Here is a 16,713-nt window from a genome sequence, read left to right as displayed (position 1 = left end):
ATGGAGGCTGTGCCAGTGAACGGGCCCTTAGGAGGCCTAGGCTGGGTGGGTAGGAGCCTTGGGGAGAGCGAGCCTGAGTGAGTCCTACTGCACGTGGTGGGGGAGGGGAGACGGTGAGACTCTAGGTGTCTGGGGGTTGCGGCGTGTGTAGCCCTGAAGGGAAGAGAACCAGGAAAGCCTGGTGTCAGGGGTAGAGTTTTCTCCCTGAAAGGTACCAACCCTTCTAAAGAGAGAACCGAGGAGAAAGCCAAGAGGAATGACCGACAAGGAGGACAGTTTGAACATTTTATTTTGAATTTATTATACGTTCTTAAACAGGAAAACAAGTTTGGTTGAATGCGGAGATTCCATCTCCGTGTACCTAAATGAGAACCTGTCCCAGGACGCAGAGAAGGAAACACCCAATGGATTTGGTGTTTAAGGTTAGACTAAAACCAAAGAAAATGAACCACCCAAAGTCATCGAACAAAGGGATTCTACCCAGATGTGGCGGGGGAGAGGACGGAGAGGAGGGGCACGATGGGGAAAGGATTCCAGGAGTCCAGTGGTGGGAGCAGAGGGTCAGGTGCGACAGCTGGGTCAGAGGGGGTCTCGTGGCGCCAGGCATCTTCCTCCTCAGTCTATGGCCTGGAGGGTGTGTTGCGGTTGCTGGCGTCCCAAGCACCGGTGTGGCTCGGAGTGTAGCTGCCCTCGTACACTGGGGTCTGGGAGCCGTACAGGCAGGGAAAGGAGCCTGAGCCGTAGGCGGGAGTCTGGGAGCCGGGGGTCGAGAGTCCGGGGCGAGTGGTGCCAAGCGGGACGAGTCTCTGAGGATGCACGGAAATGGTCTGGCAGGTGGAATGGAGCTCCACGCGGAAAATGTCTTCCGTCACGTCCTTCACGATCCCAATGTAGCCCTTGTAGGGCCCCTGGCAGATGCGCACAGACTGTCCGATGAGGCCCTTGTCTCGGTGGCCGTAGCCGCGGCCCCTTTCGGAGCCCTGGCCCGAGCCCTGGCCCTGGCCCTGGCCCTGGCCCTGGCCCTGGCCCCGGCCCCGGCCCCGGCTCAGCCTCCCACCAGCTGCACTCTCCGGTACTCGCTGCCTCTGCCCTCGGGTGCTAGGGTGCCTGGGACTGGCGACGTGAGGGCTGCGGCCGGGATCCAAGTCCCTTACCAAGAAGTCGTTGCCCGGGGCAGACTGGGGAGCCCCGGTGAGCAGGAGGTGCCGGGACTTGCAGACGAACAGGCCCCCATTTTCCGTGAGCTTCCTGGAGTGGAGAAAGGCACTTCCTCTGAAGAGGTGGAGGATCTCGGCCTCGAGTCCAGAGTGCGGGCCGTCAACAACCCTGACCGAGTCCTTGACGCGAATGCTGTTCTGTTGGCGGTCCAGGGCCACGGCCAAGTGGTTGTCCTTCTTGGCGGTGACTGCTTGGCGGCGCACCGTGACCACCTTGTCGTGCATGTTCAGGACTTGCAAAGTGTCTGCGTCTAGGCCAACGATGACGCCCACCATGCCGGGGTGCAGCTGCACCAGCTGGGCCCAGCGGTGCTGGCCCCAAACGTCCACCGGGAGTGCAGTGTCCTGGCAGAGCTGCAGGTCTCTGGGAAGTACCTTGAGCTCTTCCCTGGCGAGGTGGGAGAGGAGGAGGATAAAGTTGTCCTCCACTCTCAGGACGAAGCCCGTGGTGCCGAGGAAGCGTCCGGAGATCACTTTGACGTGGTCTCCCGCGTCGAAGTCCTTCTGCAGCTCCCAGGCGGACAGCTCCAGCAGGTCGGTGAGCTGCTCGTGCTTGGGCATCAGGATGACCTTGGGGCCGTGCACGCTGACCACCTGGCCCCGCAGGTTGACGAGCTCACCGTCCACCACTCGCACTTTGTCTCCTGGCGTGAAGGTGCGCTCGGCGTCCCGGCTGTCCTCGATGCGCACCGGGAGGTCCTGCAGGGCGTCGGGCTGCTCCTCAAACTTCTGCAGCTCGGAGAGCGTGGGCTTCACCCCCTCTCTGATGACGGCCGAGAGGGCGAAGGTCTTGAAGAGGAATCCTCTGTGGCTGTAGCGGTTCCCTTTGAAGGTGAGAAAATCTCCATCTGCCCCAACCTTTCCTCCGAGGGACTGGATCTTCTGAGCATCAAAGAGCTTCTGTGGGGGTCTGCTGAACCTCTTCCTCTTGGCGAAGGCGTCTTTCTGTTTGCTGGGGCTTGTGATGAGGCTGTAGTCGATGCGAGGAATCATCTTGAGGGAGACCGTTGCTTGGCCGGGCTCTGCGAAAGTCACCTGAGCGATGTCATCCTTGTAGAGGCCGGCTCTGACACGCACCCAGCTCTTGGGCTGCAGGCTGGGGGCCTCCTTGACTAACACCTTGAGCACGTCCGTCATCTCCTGCATGGGCACCAGCTTCTGGTGCTGGCAGCCTTGGCGCAGGCTGGCCACGCCTTCCATGGCCTCCACCACGTGGCTGGGCTTGTAGGCCTCCACATAGATGTAGCCCTTGAGGTATTCCGGAGCCACCACCGACTTGATCTGCAGTGGGCTGTTGGTGAACTGGGAGACCATGAACTTCCTCATGAGGGTCAGGGCGGCGGCTCTTTCCTCCCCGAGCTTGCACTTGACCATCCACAGTCTGGGATCCCGGATTCCAGGGAGCAGCGACTGTTGGCTGATGTCCTCCAGGAGCTGCTCAGAGGCTCTGCTAGGGGCTTCCCGGCACGATTCAGTGGCATATTTCTCCATGTAATAACGAGACAGCTCATCCTCTCCCTCATCCCTCCAAGCATTCTGGAGGCGCCGGGCCCGGGAGCAGTCTTCCTCCCCGTTGCCAAAACCCGCGCTGGAGCCATCTAGCCGCTCTCTGTCCAGAAAGTCCTCCGCTCCTTCTTCCCACTCTTCTTCTTCCTCTTCATAGTCATCATCCACCTCAGCCTCATCTAAGATGAAGCCCTGGTGTTTTGGCTTCTTTCTTGGATGGCTGTCCTCGTCTTCGTCTTCGTCCTCTTCCTCCTCGCCTTCCTCCTCCTCCTCCTCCTCCTCGTCTTCCTTCTCCACTTCCTCTCCGTTCCTGCCTTCTTCTGATTGAGACACCGTCTGAGAACTGGAGCTGTCGGACTCGGACCCAGATTCCTCGGACTCGGACTCGGACCCGGACCCGGACCCGGACCCGGACCCGGACCTGGACCCGGACCCGGATTCGGATTCGGATTCGGATTCGGATTCAGACCCTGACAGCTCCAACTGCTCTGATTCCCTGGCTGCGGCAGGTACTGCTGTCCATACTGCCGGGTCCTGGGCCTGCTGGGTCTCGTCCTCGGAGCTACTTTCGCTGAGGCGATTGCCACGCTGGGACATCTTCAGCTGAGACTTTTTGCGACTCACCTCTAGGCCGGGGCCGAGACTGCTGCACTTGGAGCAGTTACCAGCTAGAGGCACTGGGGCTGAATGATCTACCCAGCTCCTTCAGTCCCCTGCTTTAACTACTTGCTTGGGTCACTTGTGAACCCACTGAATTCACACCTTCGAGAGGAGTGAGGGGGTGGGGCAGGGTGGGGCAAGGGCAGGGAATTCCGGAAGAGGAAGCAAATCCTTTGTGCTCTTCCAATTGGAGGAGAGCCAGGGAAGGCGGGGCATAAGGTATCTACTTTAATAGTCACCACCACCCAGTCCGCGTAGGAGGAAAATGTTTTACACGACTCCACAGGTACCACCTGTATGAAATTGCTGGCCTTCTAATTAGAGCGGATGGGGAGAATTTGGAACTCAAAACTTCAAAAAAAATTTAAATTGCTTTATACATGTCATTGGAAAAAAATTAAATATTACCAAAAACCCAAGTGGCTGGCATGCAAGGGCTGTCCCTCAAATGGAGGAGACAACATGAAACAATCGCGTACAAACCAACAGAGAGAGATGGGAGACGTTGCACATAGTCTCTGAGAAAAGGCCCTGGCACCAATGAAATACCCAACAGGTAAACAGTTCTTTGTTTCCCTTCAATGGCCACCCAAATGTCAGTCAATTAAGGAGCAATTATTAAGCACCTAATGTGTGCCAGGCACCGTGCTACACCCTGGGGAAACAGGGACCAAGAGGAAACGATCCCTGTCCTTTTTAAAATAAGTCTTCATGGATGTCTTTTGTTTTTCATATCACGATAGTGGCCCCCAACTTCTCCCACCCCCACCCCCATTTTTAAGGAGAAAAAAATCAACACAATTGATGGATACTTTGGAAAGGTTGGAAACGTGTGCACCGTGTGTGTAACCCATGTGGACTTCCCACCTCCTCCAAGGGCTGAGTCTGGGCTCTCCCCTCATCCTCATTCAAGCCTGCTCGATCTTCCTGATTCCGTTCCATTCCCTTTTGATTTTGCGATGTGCCATTCTTTCTCTTGACATCGTGGTAATTCTGTGTATATTGTCCTCCTGCTTCTGCTTCTGCCACTCTGTAGCTTCTCTGTATTCATCACACTCATCATTTCCTACTTCACAGTAATAATCCATGACATTCGTGTGCCACAATTTGTTTGGCAGTTCTCCAGTGGATGGGAAGCTTCTTTGTTTCCGAGTCTTTATCAACAACCAAATACATAAATAAATAAATGAAATATTTCTCTACCTCTGGTAGAGTATCTGGGGAGTCCCCTGTTATCAGTGGCTTCCTCAGACCAGGAGCACAGAAATGGAGCCTCTGGTACAAAGACTAAGTTTATCACTTGATTTGCATAATCCCAATTTGCTTTCTGGGGCCCCTAGGTAGTATTGTGCATAGAGTGCCAGGCCTGCAGTCAGGAGGACCTGAGTTCCAATGTGGCCTTAGACACTTACTAGCAGAGTAACCCCAGGCAAGTCACTTAACCCCTTCTGCCTCCATTTCCTCATCTGCAGATGAGCTGGAGAAGGAAATGGCAAACCACTCCAGTATCTCTGCCAAGAAAACCCCAAATGGGATTACAAAGAGTCTGTACGAGTTGCTTTCCAAGACGTTTGTTAGATTTTCCTGCTCCACCAACACTGTATCAGTATGTCTATCATTCCACAATCCCTCCAAGATGGACCATAACCATTTGCGGGAGGGGGGGAGCAAATCACTGCCAACTTGTAGGGCGTGAAATTTGGATTTGCATTTCCCTTAGTATTACTTATCTGGAACAATTTTTTCCTTGTGTTTATGAGTACGTTGCAGTTCTTCTTTTGAGAACCCTTTGCTGATATCCTTAGACCACTTATGTTTTGGGGAATGGCTTGTATATATGCTATATGTTGTATGTGTGTGTGATCTTTTATACCAAGCCATAATCAGGAAAAACAAATTGATTGAAAAGAATTTTTTCCTCACTCACCACCTCTCTTCTTCTGCCACATGTGTTCATTTTTTCAGTGCAGATGCTTTTCGATTCAATTTTCCAGTGCAATTCAGGTAGTGAAAATGCCCCATTATATCTTAGTCAGTCCTTACTAGCACCCTCATGTGCTTCTCCCCCTCTGATTGGAGGAGCCAAACCCTCCTGCAATAGCTTCCCTTTTCAGAGGGCTCAAAATCCCAGTCCTCTCTTCACTTCCCACCAGCTGCTCTGCTGGGTTTCCACTTCACTGCCATCACGATGCCCCTTAGGAATCAGGCTTAGAGTAGCACCATATTGCACAGCCTATTCTAAATGGACACATGACTTTAATATGGAAGATGGTACCCTAAAAAATCTGCAAGAGAGACAGATCACAGACAGCTGGGAGATGTAGTCTCAACCAGAGAAGAAACAGCGGCAATTGAAAGGCAATATCAAAAAGATCAACGTGTGTTAGCTCCTACTTTGTGCCAGGCACTGTGCTAAATGCAGGAGATACAAAGAAGAAAAAGACAAGTACCTGCCCTCAAGAATCTGATACTCTCTTGACAGAGATGTATATCCATAGAGGGATATATGTCCTCTTCTCTAAGGTGTGTGGAAATGTTCCTTTGACTTGGGGTTTGTTAGGTTCAGACAAAAAAAAAGAAAGAAAAAGAAATGTAATAAATGAATAAAGAGATAAATTAGTGAGCCATAGGTAGGGGCATGAGTAGGAAGCTGGCGGGGGAATGGAGGCTGTGACAGTGAACGGGCCCTTAGGAGGCCTAGGCTGGGTGGGTAGGAGCCTTGGGGAGAGCGAGCCTGAGTGAGTCCTACTGCACGTGGTGGGGGAGGGGAGACGGTGAGACTCTAGGTGTCTGGGGGTTGCGGCGTGTGTAGCCCTGAAGGGAAGAGAACCAGGAAAGCCTGGTGTCAGGGGTAGAGTTTTCTCCCTGAAAGGGAGAACCCTTCTAAAGAGAGAACCGAGGAAAAAGCCAAGAGGAATGACCGACAAGGAGGACAGTTTGAACATTTTATTTTGAATTTATTATACGTTCTTAAACAGGAAAACAAGTTTGGTTGAATGCGGAGATTCCATCTCCGTGTACCTAAATGAGAACCTGTCCCAGGACGCAGAGAAGGAAACACCCAATGGATTTGGTGTTTAAGGTTAGACTAAAACCAAAGAAAATGAACCACCCAAAGTCATCGAACAAAGGGATTCTACCCAGATGTGGCGGGGGAGAGGACGGAGAGGAGGGGCACGATGGGGAAAGGATTCCAGGAGTACAGTGGTGGGAGCAGAGGGTCAGGTGCGACAGCTGGGTCAGAGGGGGTCTCGTGGCGCCAGGCATCTTCCTCCTCAGTCTATGGCCTGGAGGGTGTGTTGCGGTTGCTGGCGTCCCAAGCACCGGTGTGGCTCGGAGTGTAGCTGCCCTCGTACACTGGGGTCTGGGAGCCGTACAGGCAGGGAAAGGAGCCTGAGCCGTAGGCGGGAGTCTGGGAGCCGGGGGTCGAGAGTCCGGGGCGAGTGGTGCCAAGCGGGACGAGTCTCTGAGGATGCACGGAAATGGTCTGGCAGGTGGAATGGAGCTCCACGCGGATAATGTCTTCCGTCACGTCCTTCACGATCCCAATGTAGCCCTTGTAGGGCCCCTGGCAGATGCGCACAGACTGTCCGATGAGGCCCTTGTCTCGGTGGCCGTAGCCGCGGCCCCTTTCGGAGCCCTGGCCCGAGCCCTGGCCCTGGCCCTGGCCCTGGCCCCGGCCCCGGCCCCGGCCCCGGCTCAGCCTCCCACCAGCTGCACTCTCCGGTACTCGCTGCCTCTGCCCTCGGGTGCTAGGGTGCCTGGGACTGGCGACGTGAGGGCTGCGGCCGGGATCCAAGTCCCTTACCAAGAAGTCGTTGCCCGGGGCAGACTGGGGAGCCCCGGTGAGCAGGAGGTGCCGGGACTTGCAGACGAACAGGCCCCCATTTTCCGTGAGCTTCCTGGAGTGGAGAAAGGCACTTCCTCTGAAGAGGTGGAGGATCTCGGCCTCGAGTCCAGAGTGCGGGCCGTCAACAACCCTGACCGAGTCCTTGACGCGAATGCTGTTCTGTTGGCGGTCCAGGGCCACGGCCAAGTGGTTGTCCTTCTTGGCGGTGACTGCTTGGCGGCGCACCGTGACCACCTTGTCGTGCATGTTCAGGACTTGCAAAGTGTCTGCGTCTAGGCCAACGATGACGCCCACCATGCCGGGGTGCAGCTGCACCAGCTGGGCCCAGCGGTGCTGGCCCCAAACGTCCACCGGGAGTGCAGTGTCCTGGCAGAGCTGCAGGTCTCTGGGAAGTACCTTGAGCTCTTCCCTGGCGAGGTGGGAGAGGAGGAGGATAAAGTTGTCCTCCACTCTCAGGACGAAGCCCGTGGTGCCGAGGAAGCGTCCGGAGATCACTTTGACGTGGTCTCCCGCGTCGAAGTCCTTCTGCAGCTCCCAGGCGGACAGCTCCAGCAGGTCGGTGAGCTGCTCGTGCTTGGGCATCAGGATGACCTTGGGGCCGTGCACGCTGACCACCTGGCCCCGCAGGTTGACGAGCTCACCGTCCACCACTCGCACTTTGTCTCCTGGCGTGAAGGTGCGCTCGGCGTCCCGGCTGTCCTCGATGCGCACCGGGAGGTCCTGCAGGGCGTCGGGCTGCTCCTCAAACTTCTGCAGCTCGGAGAGCGTGGGCTTCACCCCCTCTCTGATGACGGCCGAGAGGGCGAAGGTCTTGAAGAGGAATCCTCTGTGGCTGTAGCGGTTCCCTTTGAAGGTGAGAAAATCTCCATCTGCCCCAACCTTTCCTCCGAGGGACTGGATCTTCTGAGCATCAAAGAGCTTCTGTGGGGGTCTGCTGAACCTCTTCCTCTTGGCGAAGGCGTCTTTCTGTTTGCTGGGGCTTGTGATGAGGCTGTAGTCGATGCGAGGAATCATCTTGAGGGAGACCGTTGCTTGGCCGGGCTCTGCGAAAGTCACCTGAGCGATGTCATCCTTGTAGAGGCCGGCTCTGACACGCACCCAGCTCTTGGGCTGCAGGCTGGGGGCCTCCTTGACTAACACCTTGAGCACGTCCGTCATCTCCTGCATGGGCACCAGCTTCTGGTGCTGGCAGCCTTGGCGCAGGCTGGCCACGCCTTCCATGGCCTCCACCACGTGGCTGGGCTTGTAGGCCTCCACATAGATGTAGCCCTTGAGGTATTCCGGAGCCACCACCGACTTGATCTGCAGTGGGCTGTTGGTGAACTGGGAGACCATGAACTTCCTCATGAGGGTCAGGGCGGCGGCTCTTTCCTCGCCGAGCTTGCACTTGACCATCCACAGTCTGGGATCCCGGATTCCAGGGAGCAGCGACTGTTGGCTGATGTCCTCCAGGAGCTGCTCAGAGGCTCTGCTAGGGGCTTCCCGGCACGATTCAGTGGCATATTTCTCCATGTAATAACGAGACAGCTCATCCTCTCCCTCATCCCTCCAAGCATTCTGGAGGCGCCGGGCCCGGGAGCAGTCTTCCTCCCCGTTGCCAAAACCCGCGCTGGAGCCATCTAGCCGCTCTCTGTCCAGAAAGTCCTCCGCTCCTTCTTCCCACTCTTCTTCTTCCTCTTCATAGTCATCATCCACCTCAGCCTCATCTAAGATGAAGCCCTGGTGTTTTGGCTTCTTTCTTGGATGGCTGTCCTCGTCTTCGTCTTCGTCCTCGTCCTCGTCTTCGTCCTCTTCCTCCTCGCCTTCCTCCTCCTCCTCCTCCTCCTCCTCCTCCTCGTCTTCCTTCTCCACTTCCTCTCCGTTCCTGCCTTCTTCTGATTGAGACACCGTCTGAGAACTGGAGCTGTCGGACTCGGACCCAGATTCCTCGGACCCGGACCCGGACCCGGACCCGGACCCGGACCCGGATTCGGATTCGGATTCGGATTCGGATTCGGATTCAGACCCTGACAGCTCCAACTGCTCTGGTTCCCTGGCTGCGGCAGGTACTGCTGTCCATACTGCCGGGTCCTGGGCCTGCTGGGTCTCGTCCTCGGAGCTACTTTCGCTGAGGCGATTGCCACGCTGGGACATCTTCAGCTGAGACTTTTTGCGACTCACCTCTAGGCCGGGGCCGAGACTGCTGCACTTGGAGCAGTTACCAGCTAGAGGCACTGGGGCTGAATGATCTACCCAGCTCCTTCAGTCCCCTGCTTTAACTACTTGCTTGGGTCACTTGTGAACTCACTGAATTCACACCTTCGAGAGGAGTGAGGGGGGGGGGTGGGGCAGGGTGGGGCTAGGGCAGGGAATTCCGGAAGAGGAAGCAAATCCTTTGTGCTCTTCCAATTGGAGGAGAGCCAGGGAAGGCGGGGCATAAGGTATCTACTTTAATAGTCACCACCACCCAGTCCGCGTAGGAGGAAAATGTTTTACACGACTCCACAGGTACCACCTGTATGAAATTGCTGGCCTTCTAATTAGAGCGGATGGGGAGAATTTGGAACTCAAAACTTCAAAAAAAATTTAAATTGCTTTATACATGTCATTGGAAAAAAATTAAATATTACCAAAAACCCAAGTGGCTGGCATGCAAGGGCTGTCCCTCAAATGGAGGAGACAACATGAAACAATCGCGTACAAACCAACAGAGAGAGATGGGAGACGTTGCACATAGTCTCTGAGAAAAGGCCCTGGCACCAATGAAATACCCAACAGGTAAACAGTTCTTTGTTTCCCTTCAATGGCCACCCAAATGTCAGTCAATTAAGGAGCAATTATTAAGCACCTAATGTGTGCCAGGCACCGTGCTACACCCTGGGGAAACAGGGACCAAGAGGAAACGATCCCTGTCCTTTTTAAAATAAGTCTTCATGGATGTCTTTTGTTTTTCATATCACGATAGTGGCCCCCAACTTCTCCCACCCCCACCCCCATTTTTAAGGAGAAAAAAATCAACACAATTGATGGATACTTTGGAAAGGTTGGAAACGTGTGCACCGTGTGTGTAACCCATGTGGACTTCCCACCTCCTCCAAGGGCTGAGTCTGGGCTCTCCCCTCATCCTCATTCAAGCCTGCTCGATCTTCCTGATTCCGTTCCATTCCCTTTTGATTTTGCGATGTGCCATTCTTTCTCTTGACATCGTGGTAATTCTGTGTATATTGTCCTCCTGCTTCTGCTTCTGCCACTCTGTAGCTTCTCTGTATTCATCACACTCATCATTTCCTACTTCACAGTAATAATCCATGACATTCGTGTGCCACAATTTGTTTGGCAGTTCTCCAGTGGATGGGAAGCTTCTTTGTTTCCGAGTCTTTATCAACAACCAAATACATAAATAAATAAATGAAATATTTCTCTACCTCTGGTAGAGTATCTGGGGAGTCCCCTGTTATCAGTGGCTTCCTCAGACCAGGAGCACAGAAATGGAGCCTCTGGTACAAAGACTAAGTTTATCACTTGATTTGCATAATCCCAATTTGCTTTCTGGGGCCCCTAGGTAGTATTGTGCATAGAGTGCCAGGCCTGCAGTCAGGAGGACCTGAGTTCCAATGTGGCCTTAGACACTTACTAGCAGAGTAACCCCAGGCAAGTCACTTAACCCCTTCTGCCTCCATTTCCTCATCTGTAGATGAGCTGGAGAAGGAAATGGCAAACCACTCCAGTATCTCTGCCAAGAAAACCCCAAATGGGATTACAAAGAGTCTGTACGAGTTGCTTTCCAAGACGTTTGTTAGATTTTCCTGCTCCACCAACACTGTATCAGTATGTCTATCATTCCACAATCCCTCCAAGATGGACCATAACCATTTGCGGGAGGGGGGGAGCAAATCACTGCCAACTTGTAGGGCGTGAAATTTGGATTTGCATTTCCCTTAGTATTACTTATCTGGAACAATTTTTTCCTTGTGTTTATGAGTACGTTGCAGTTCTTCTTTTGAGAACCCTTTGCTGATATCCTTAGACCACTTATGTTTTGGGGAATGGCTTGTATATATGCTATATGTTGTATGTGTGTGTGATCTTTTATACCAAGCCATAATCAGGAAAAACAAATTGATTGAAAAGAATTTTTTCCTCACTCACCACCTCTCTTCTTCTGCCACATGTGTTCATTTTTTCAGTGCAGATGCTTTTCGATTCAATTTTCCAGTGCAATTCAGGTAGTGAAAATGCCCCATTATATCTTAGTCAGTCCTTACTAGCACCCTCATGTGCTTCTCCCCCTCTGATTGGAGGAGCCAAACCCTCCTGCAATAGCTTCCCTTTTCAGAGGGCTCAAAATCCCAGTCCTCTCTTCACTTCCCACCAGCTGCTCTGCTGGGTTTCCACTTCACTGCCATCACGATGCCCCTTAGGAATCAGGCTTAGAGTAGCACCATATTGCACAGCCTATTCTAAATGGACACATGACTTTAATATGGAAGATGGTACCCTAAAAAATCTGCAAGAGAGACAGATCACAGACAGCTGGGAGATGTAGTCTCAACCAGAGAAGAAACAGCGGCAATTGAAAGGCAATATCAAAAAGATCAACGTGTGTTAGCTCCTACTTTGTGCCAGGCACTGTGCTAAATGCAGGAGATACAAAGAAGAAAAAGACAAGTACCTGCCCTCAAGAATCTGATACTCTCTTGACAGAGATGTATATCCATAGAGGGATATATGTCCTCTTCTCTAAGGTGTGTGGAAATGTTCCTTTGACTTGGGGTTTGTTAGGTTCAGACAAAAAAAAAGAAAGAAAAAGAAATGTAATAAATGAATAAAGAGATAAATTAGTGAGCCATAGGTAGGGGCATGAGTAGGAAGCTGGCGGGGGAATGGAGGCTGTGACAGTGAACGGGCCCTTAGGAGGCCTAGGCTGGGTGGGTAGGAGCCTTGGGGAGAGCGAGCCTGAGTGAGTCCTACTGCACGTGGTGGGGGAGGGGAGACGGTGAGACTCTAGGTGTCTGGGGGTTGCGGCGTGTGTAGCCCTGAAGGGAAGAGAACCAGGAAAGCCTGGTGTCAGGGGTAGAGTTTTCTCCCTGAAAGGGAGAACCCTTCTAAAGAGAGAACCGAGGAAAAAGCCAAGAGGAATGACCGACAAGGAGGACAGTTTGAACATTTTATTTTGAATTTATTATACGTTCTTAAACAGGAAAACAAGTTTGGTTGAATGCGGAGATTCCATCTCCATGTACCGAAATGAGAACCTGTCCCAGGACGCAGAGAAGGAAACACCCAATGGATTTGGTGTTTAAGGTTAGACTAAAACCAAAGAAAATGAACCACCCAAAGTCATCGAACAAAGGGATTCTACCCAGATGTGGCGGGGGAGAGGACGGAGAGGAGGGGCGTGATGTGAAAAGGATTCCTCTTCATAGTCTTCATCCTCCTCAGCCTCATCTAAGATGAAGCCCTGGTGTTTTGGCTTCTTTCTTCCCTGCCTGTCCCCGTCTTCGTCCTCTTCTTCCTTGTCCTTTTCCTTCTCATCGTCTTTTTCCTCCTCCTCTTTTTACTTCTTCACTTCCTCTCCGTTCCTGTCTTCTTCTGATTGAGATAGCGTCTGAGAACTGGAGTCGTCGGACTCGGACCTAGACTCCTAGGACTCGGAGTCGTACTCCCAGTAGTATTCGGAGGAGTCGGAGTTGGAGTCGGAGTCGGAATCGGAGTCGGACTCAGACTCGGACAGCTCCAACTGCTTTGATTCCTTGGCTGGGGAATTTACTGCTGTCCATACTGCCGTGTCGTGTGCCTCCTGGGTCTCGTCCTCGGACCTACTATCGCTGAGGTGATTGCCAAGCTGGGGCATCTTCAGTTGAGACTTTTTGCCGACTGTGAGGCTGCTGCATTTGGATCAGTTACCAGCTAGAGTCAGTGGGGCTGAATGATCTACACCGCTCCTTCAGTCCCCTACCTTAAATACTCCCTTGGGTCACTTGTGAACCCACTGAATTCACACCTTCCAGAGGAGTGGGGTGATGGGGCAGGAAGTCTCTACTTTAATGGTCGTCAAAATCATGTCTCTCCAAGAGGGATATATTTTGCACAGCTTCACAGGTGTCACATATATGAAATTACTTGCCTTCTCAATGAAGGCCGCCGGGGTATTTTAAATTCCATATTTTAATTTGTTTTCTTTTTTAACATGCCGTTGGGAAAAAAGTAAAATACCAACCAAAATCCAAGCCAGCTGCCCTAGAGGAGCTTTCACTCCAATGGAGAATACAATCTGCATACAATGGTGTCCAAACGAGTAGAGAGAGGAGAAATGTTGGATATAGTCTCCGAGGGAAGGCCCTGGCACCAATGAAATACCCAACAGGAAAACATTTCTTTGTTTTCTTTCGATGGCTCTATAAATGTCAATCAATCATGAGCATTTATTAATCACTTACTCTGCATCAGGCACTGTGCTAAGTAAGCCCTAGGGAAACAGAGACCAAAAGGCAACAATCTCTATTTTTTCAAAAATATTTTTTATGGATATTTTCTGTCTTTCATGTCAACCTGTGTATTCTTTTGCAGTCCCATTTCTAAGATGCTATAAGTCTTTTAGCTCTAATAGCTCCTGCATCTTGTTCACTTTTGTTCAATTCCATATTTTCCCTTTTCTTTATCTTTCTGTTGGATTTATCCAAAACTTGGCAATGAAACTGAAGTCTCTATCACTACTGTTTTCTATGTCTTTTTTTTAAATCCAGTTGTTATTTCCTTGATGACTTTAGATGTAAAGCCATTTGGAAGACATAAACTTACTGGAGACATTGGTTTGTTGTCTGCAGCTTCCTTAAACATGATGTAGTTTCTGTGTTCACACACTTTCATTTTTTAAAATTTTATCATTTTTACTTAATATTTTAGTTTTCTTCATTGATTTCAACAACATTCTGAGTTACAAATTTTCTCCCCATTTCTACCCTCCCCCCCATTCCAAGTTGGCATATATTCTGATTGCCTCATTCCGTGGTCAACCCTCCATTCTTTCACCCCATTCCCCCCTTCAACCCCTTTCTCCTTTCCTTCTTGCAGGGCATGAGAGATTTCTATGACCCATTCCCTATTTATTTTGTTTCCTCAGCTGTATGCAAAAAACAAGTTTTTGTAAGCATCTGCTTTTAAAACTTTGAGTTCCAAATTTTCTCCCCTCCTCCATTCCCACCTACCCTCCATAGGAAGGCAGGCAATTCAACATAGATCACGCATGCATCATTATGTAAAACACTTCCATAATGCTCATGTTGTGAAAGGCTAACTGTATTTCCCTCCATCCTATCCTGTCCCCCTTTACTCAGTTTTCTCCCTTGGTCTTGTCCCTTTTCAAAAGTATTTACTTTTGTTTACCTCCTCCCCCATCTGCCCTCCCTTCTATCATCTCCTCTTTTTTGTCCCCTTCCCTTTACTTTCCTGTGGAGTGAGATACCCAATTGAGTGTGTACATTATTCCTTCCTCGAGTTGAATATGATGAGATTAAGATTCACTCATTGCTCCTCACCTGCCCCCTCTTCCCTTTCAACAGAACTGCTTTCTCTTCCCACTTTTATGTGAGATAATTAACCCCATTTTATTTCTCCCCTTCTCCTTCTCTCAATATATTTCTCTCTCACTCCTTAAATTTATTTCATTGTTTTAGATATCATCTATTCATATTGAACTCATCCTGTGCCCTCTGTCTATATTCCCTTCAACTCTCCTAATACTGAGAAAGGTGTCATGAATTATACGCATCATCTTTGCATGTAAGAATGTAAACATAACAGTTCAACTTTAGTAAGTCCCTTATGAATTCTCTTTCTTGCTTACCTTTTCATGCTTCTCTTGATTCTTGTATTTGAAAGTCAAATTTCCTATTCAGCTCTGTTTTTTTCACTGAGAAAACTATTTTTTTAAAATCCATATTTTGCCTCAGAGCATTATACTCAGTTTTGCTGGGTAGGTGATTCTTGGTTTTAATTCTAACTCCTTTGACCTCTGGAATATCATATTCCAAGCCCTTCAATCCCTTGATGTGGAAGCTGCTAGACCTTATGCTATCCTGATTGTGTTTCCACAAAATTCATATTGTTTCTTTCTGGCTGCTTGCAGTATTTTCTCCTTGACCTAGAAACTCTGGAATTTGGTCACAATATTCCTAGGGGTTTTCTTTTTGGGATCTTTTTCAAGGGGAGATGGGTGAATTCTTTCATTTTCCATTTTACCCTCTGGTTCTAGAATATCAGGGCAGTTTTTCTTGATAATTTCTTGAAAGATGATGTCTAGGCTCTTTTTTGATCATGGCTTTCAGGTAGTCCAATAATTTTTAAATTACTTCTCCTGGATCTATTCTCCAGGTCAGGGGTTTTCTCCAATGAGATATTTCACATTGTCTTCCATTTTTTCATTCCTTTGGTTCTGTTTTATAATATCTCAATTTCTCATAAAGTCACTAGCTTCCACTTGCTCCAATCTAAATTTTAAGATGGTATTTTCTTCAGTGATCTTTTGGACCTCCTTTTCCATTTGGCTAATTCTACCTTTCAAGGTATTCTTCTCCTCTTTGGCTTTTTGGAGCTCTTTTGACATTTGGGTTAGTCCGTTCTTTAAGGTGTTGTTTTCTTCAGTATTTTTTTGGATCTACTTTAGCAAGTGATTGACTTGTTTATCATGGTCTTCTTCCAACGCTCTCATTTCTCATCCCAATTTTTCCTCTACTTCTCTTACTTGGTTTCCAAATCCTTTTTGAGCTCTTCCATGGCCTGAGACCAATTCATCTCTTTCTTGGAGGCTTTTGATGTAGGCTCTTTGACTTTGTTGACTTCTTCTGGCAGTATTCTTAGATCTTCTTTGTCACCAAAAAAGGAATCTAGAGTTTGAGTTTGATTCTGCCTTTGAGTCTGAATTCATTTTCACTGCCTGTTCATGTTCCCAGCCAGCTACTTGACCCTTGAGCTTTTTGTCAGGATATGACTGCTTGTAGAGTAGAGAGTACTTTGTCCCAAGCTTTAGGGTCCAACCACTGCTGTTTCCAGAGCTACTTCTACTCCACCATCTCCCCAGGCTCTGTCACCACAGCACTCCTCCTCCCCCAAGAACCACCAACCAGGACTACAATACATATCCAAGCAGGGCACAGCAAGAGAATCTGCCCCTGTGCCCACAAAGGGCTCCTTGCCCTCCTGCTCTGATCTGCTGCTAGATTCCTCCCACCACATGAGCTAGGGCCTAGGGAAGCAGCTGACATTGTAACTCTGGAAGCAGCCTCAGGAGTTTCCTGCTGCTGCCACAGCCACCTCTGCACCACCTCTGCCACCCCCAGGGCTGATGATCTGACCACTCTGAACTCAATTCCACAGTTTCCCCATAACCTGCTCTTTGGTGTTTGTGGGCTGAGAAGTCTAGTAACTGCCACAGCTCTCTGTTTCATGGCCCCAAGTCTTGTTCTGGATGGCTGAATCCAGGTCTGGTCTGTCCTGGTACAG

The 16,713-nt window shown here is 50.4% G+C and overlaps 2 protein-coding genes across 2 annotated transcripts; both read right to left on the bottom strand.

The window, feature by feature from the left end:
* Positions 1–620: 620 nt before the first annotated feature.
* Positions 621–3,320, bottom strand: LOC118846082 (transcription elongation factor SPT5-like). The gene is made up of 2 exons (XM_036754264.1): positions 1,077–3,320; positions 621–1,010 (listed from the first exon to the last, which is right to left on the bottom strand). The coding sequence occupies exons 1-2, from the start codon at positions 3,318–3,320 to the stop codon at positions 621–623; spliced, it is 2,634 nt and encodes an 877-aa protein (XP_036610159.1).
* A 3,343-nt stretch (positions 3,321–6,663) lies between these two features.
* On the bottom strand, positions 6,664–13,066 carry LOC118846081 (transcription elongation factor SPT5-like). The gene is made up of 3 exons (XM_036754263.1): positions 12,876–13,066; positions 7,114–9,415; positions 6,664–7,053 (listed from the first exon to the last, which is right to left on the bottom strand). The coding sequence occupies exons 1-3, from the start codon at positions 13,064–13,066 to the stop codon at positions 6,664–6,666; spliced, it is 2,883 nt and encodes a 960-aa protein (XP_036610158.1).
* Between the last annotated feature and the right edge of the window lie 3,647 nt (positions 13,067–16,713).

Source organism: Trichosurus vulpecula, chromosome 4 (genome assembly GCF_011100635.1).
Source record: "Trichosurus vulpecula isolate mTriVul1 chromosome 4, mTriVul1.pri, whole genome shotgun sequence".
Taxonomy (NCBI): domain Eukaryota; kingdom Metazoa; phylum Chordata; class Mammalia; order Diprotodontia; family Phalangeridae; genus Trichosurus; species Trichosurus vulpecula.
This window is presented reverse-complemented; position numbering and strand designations above follow the sequence as displayed.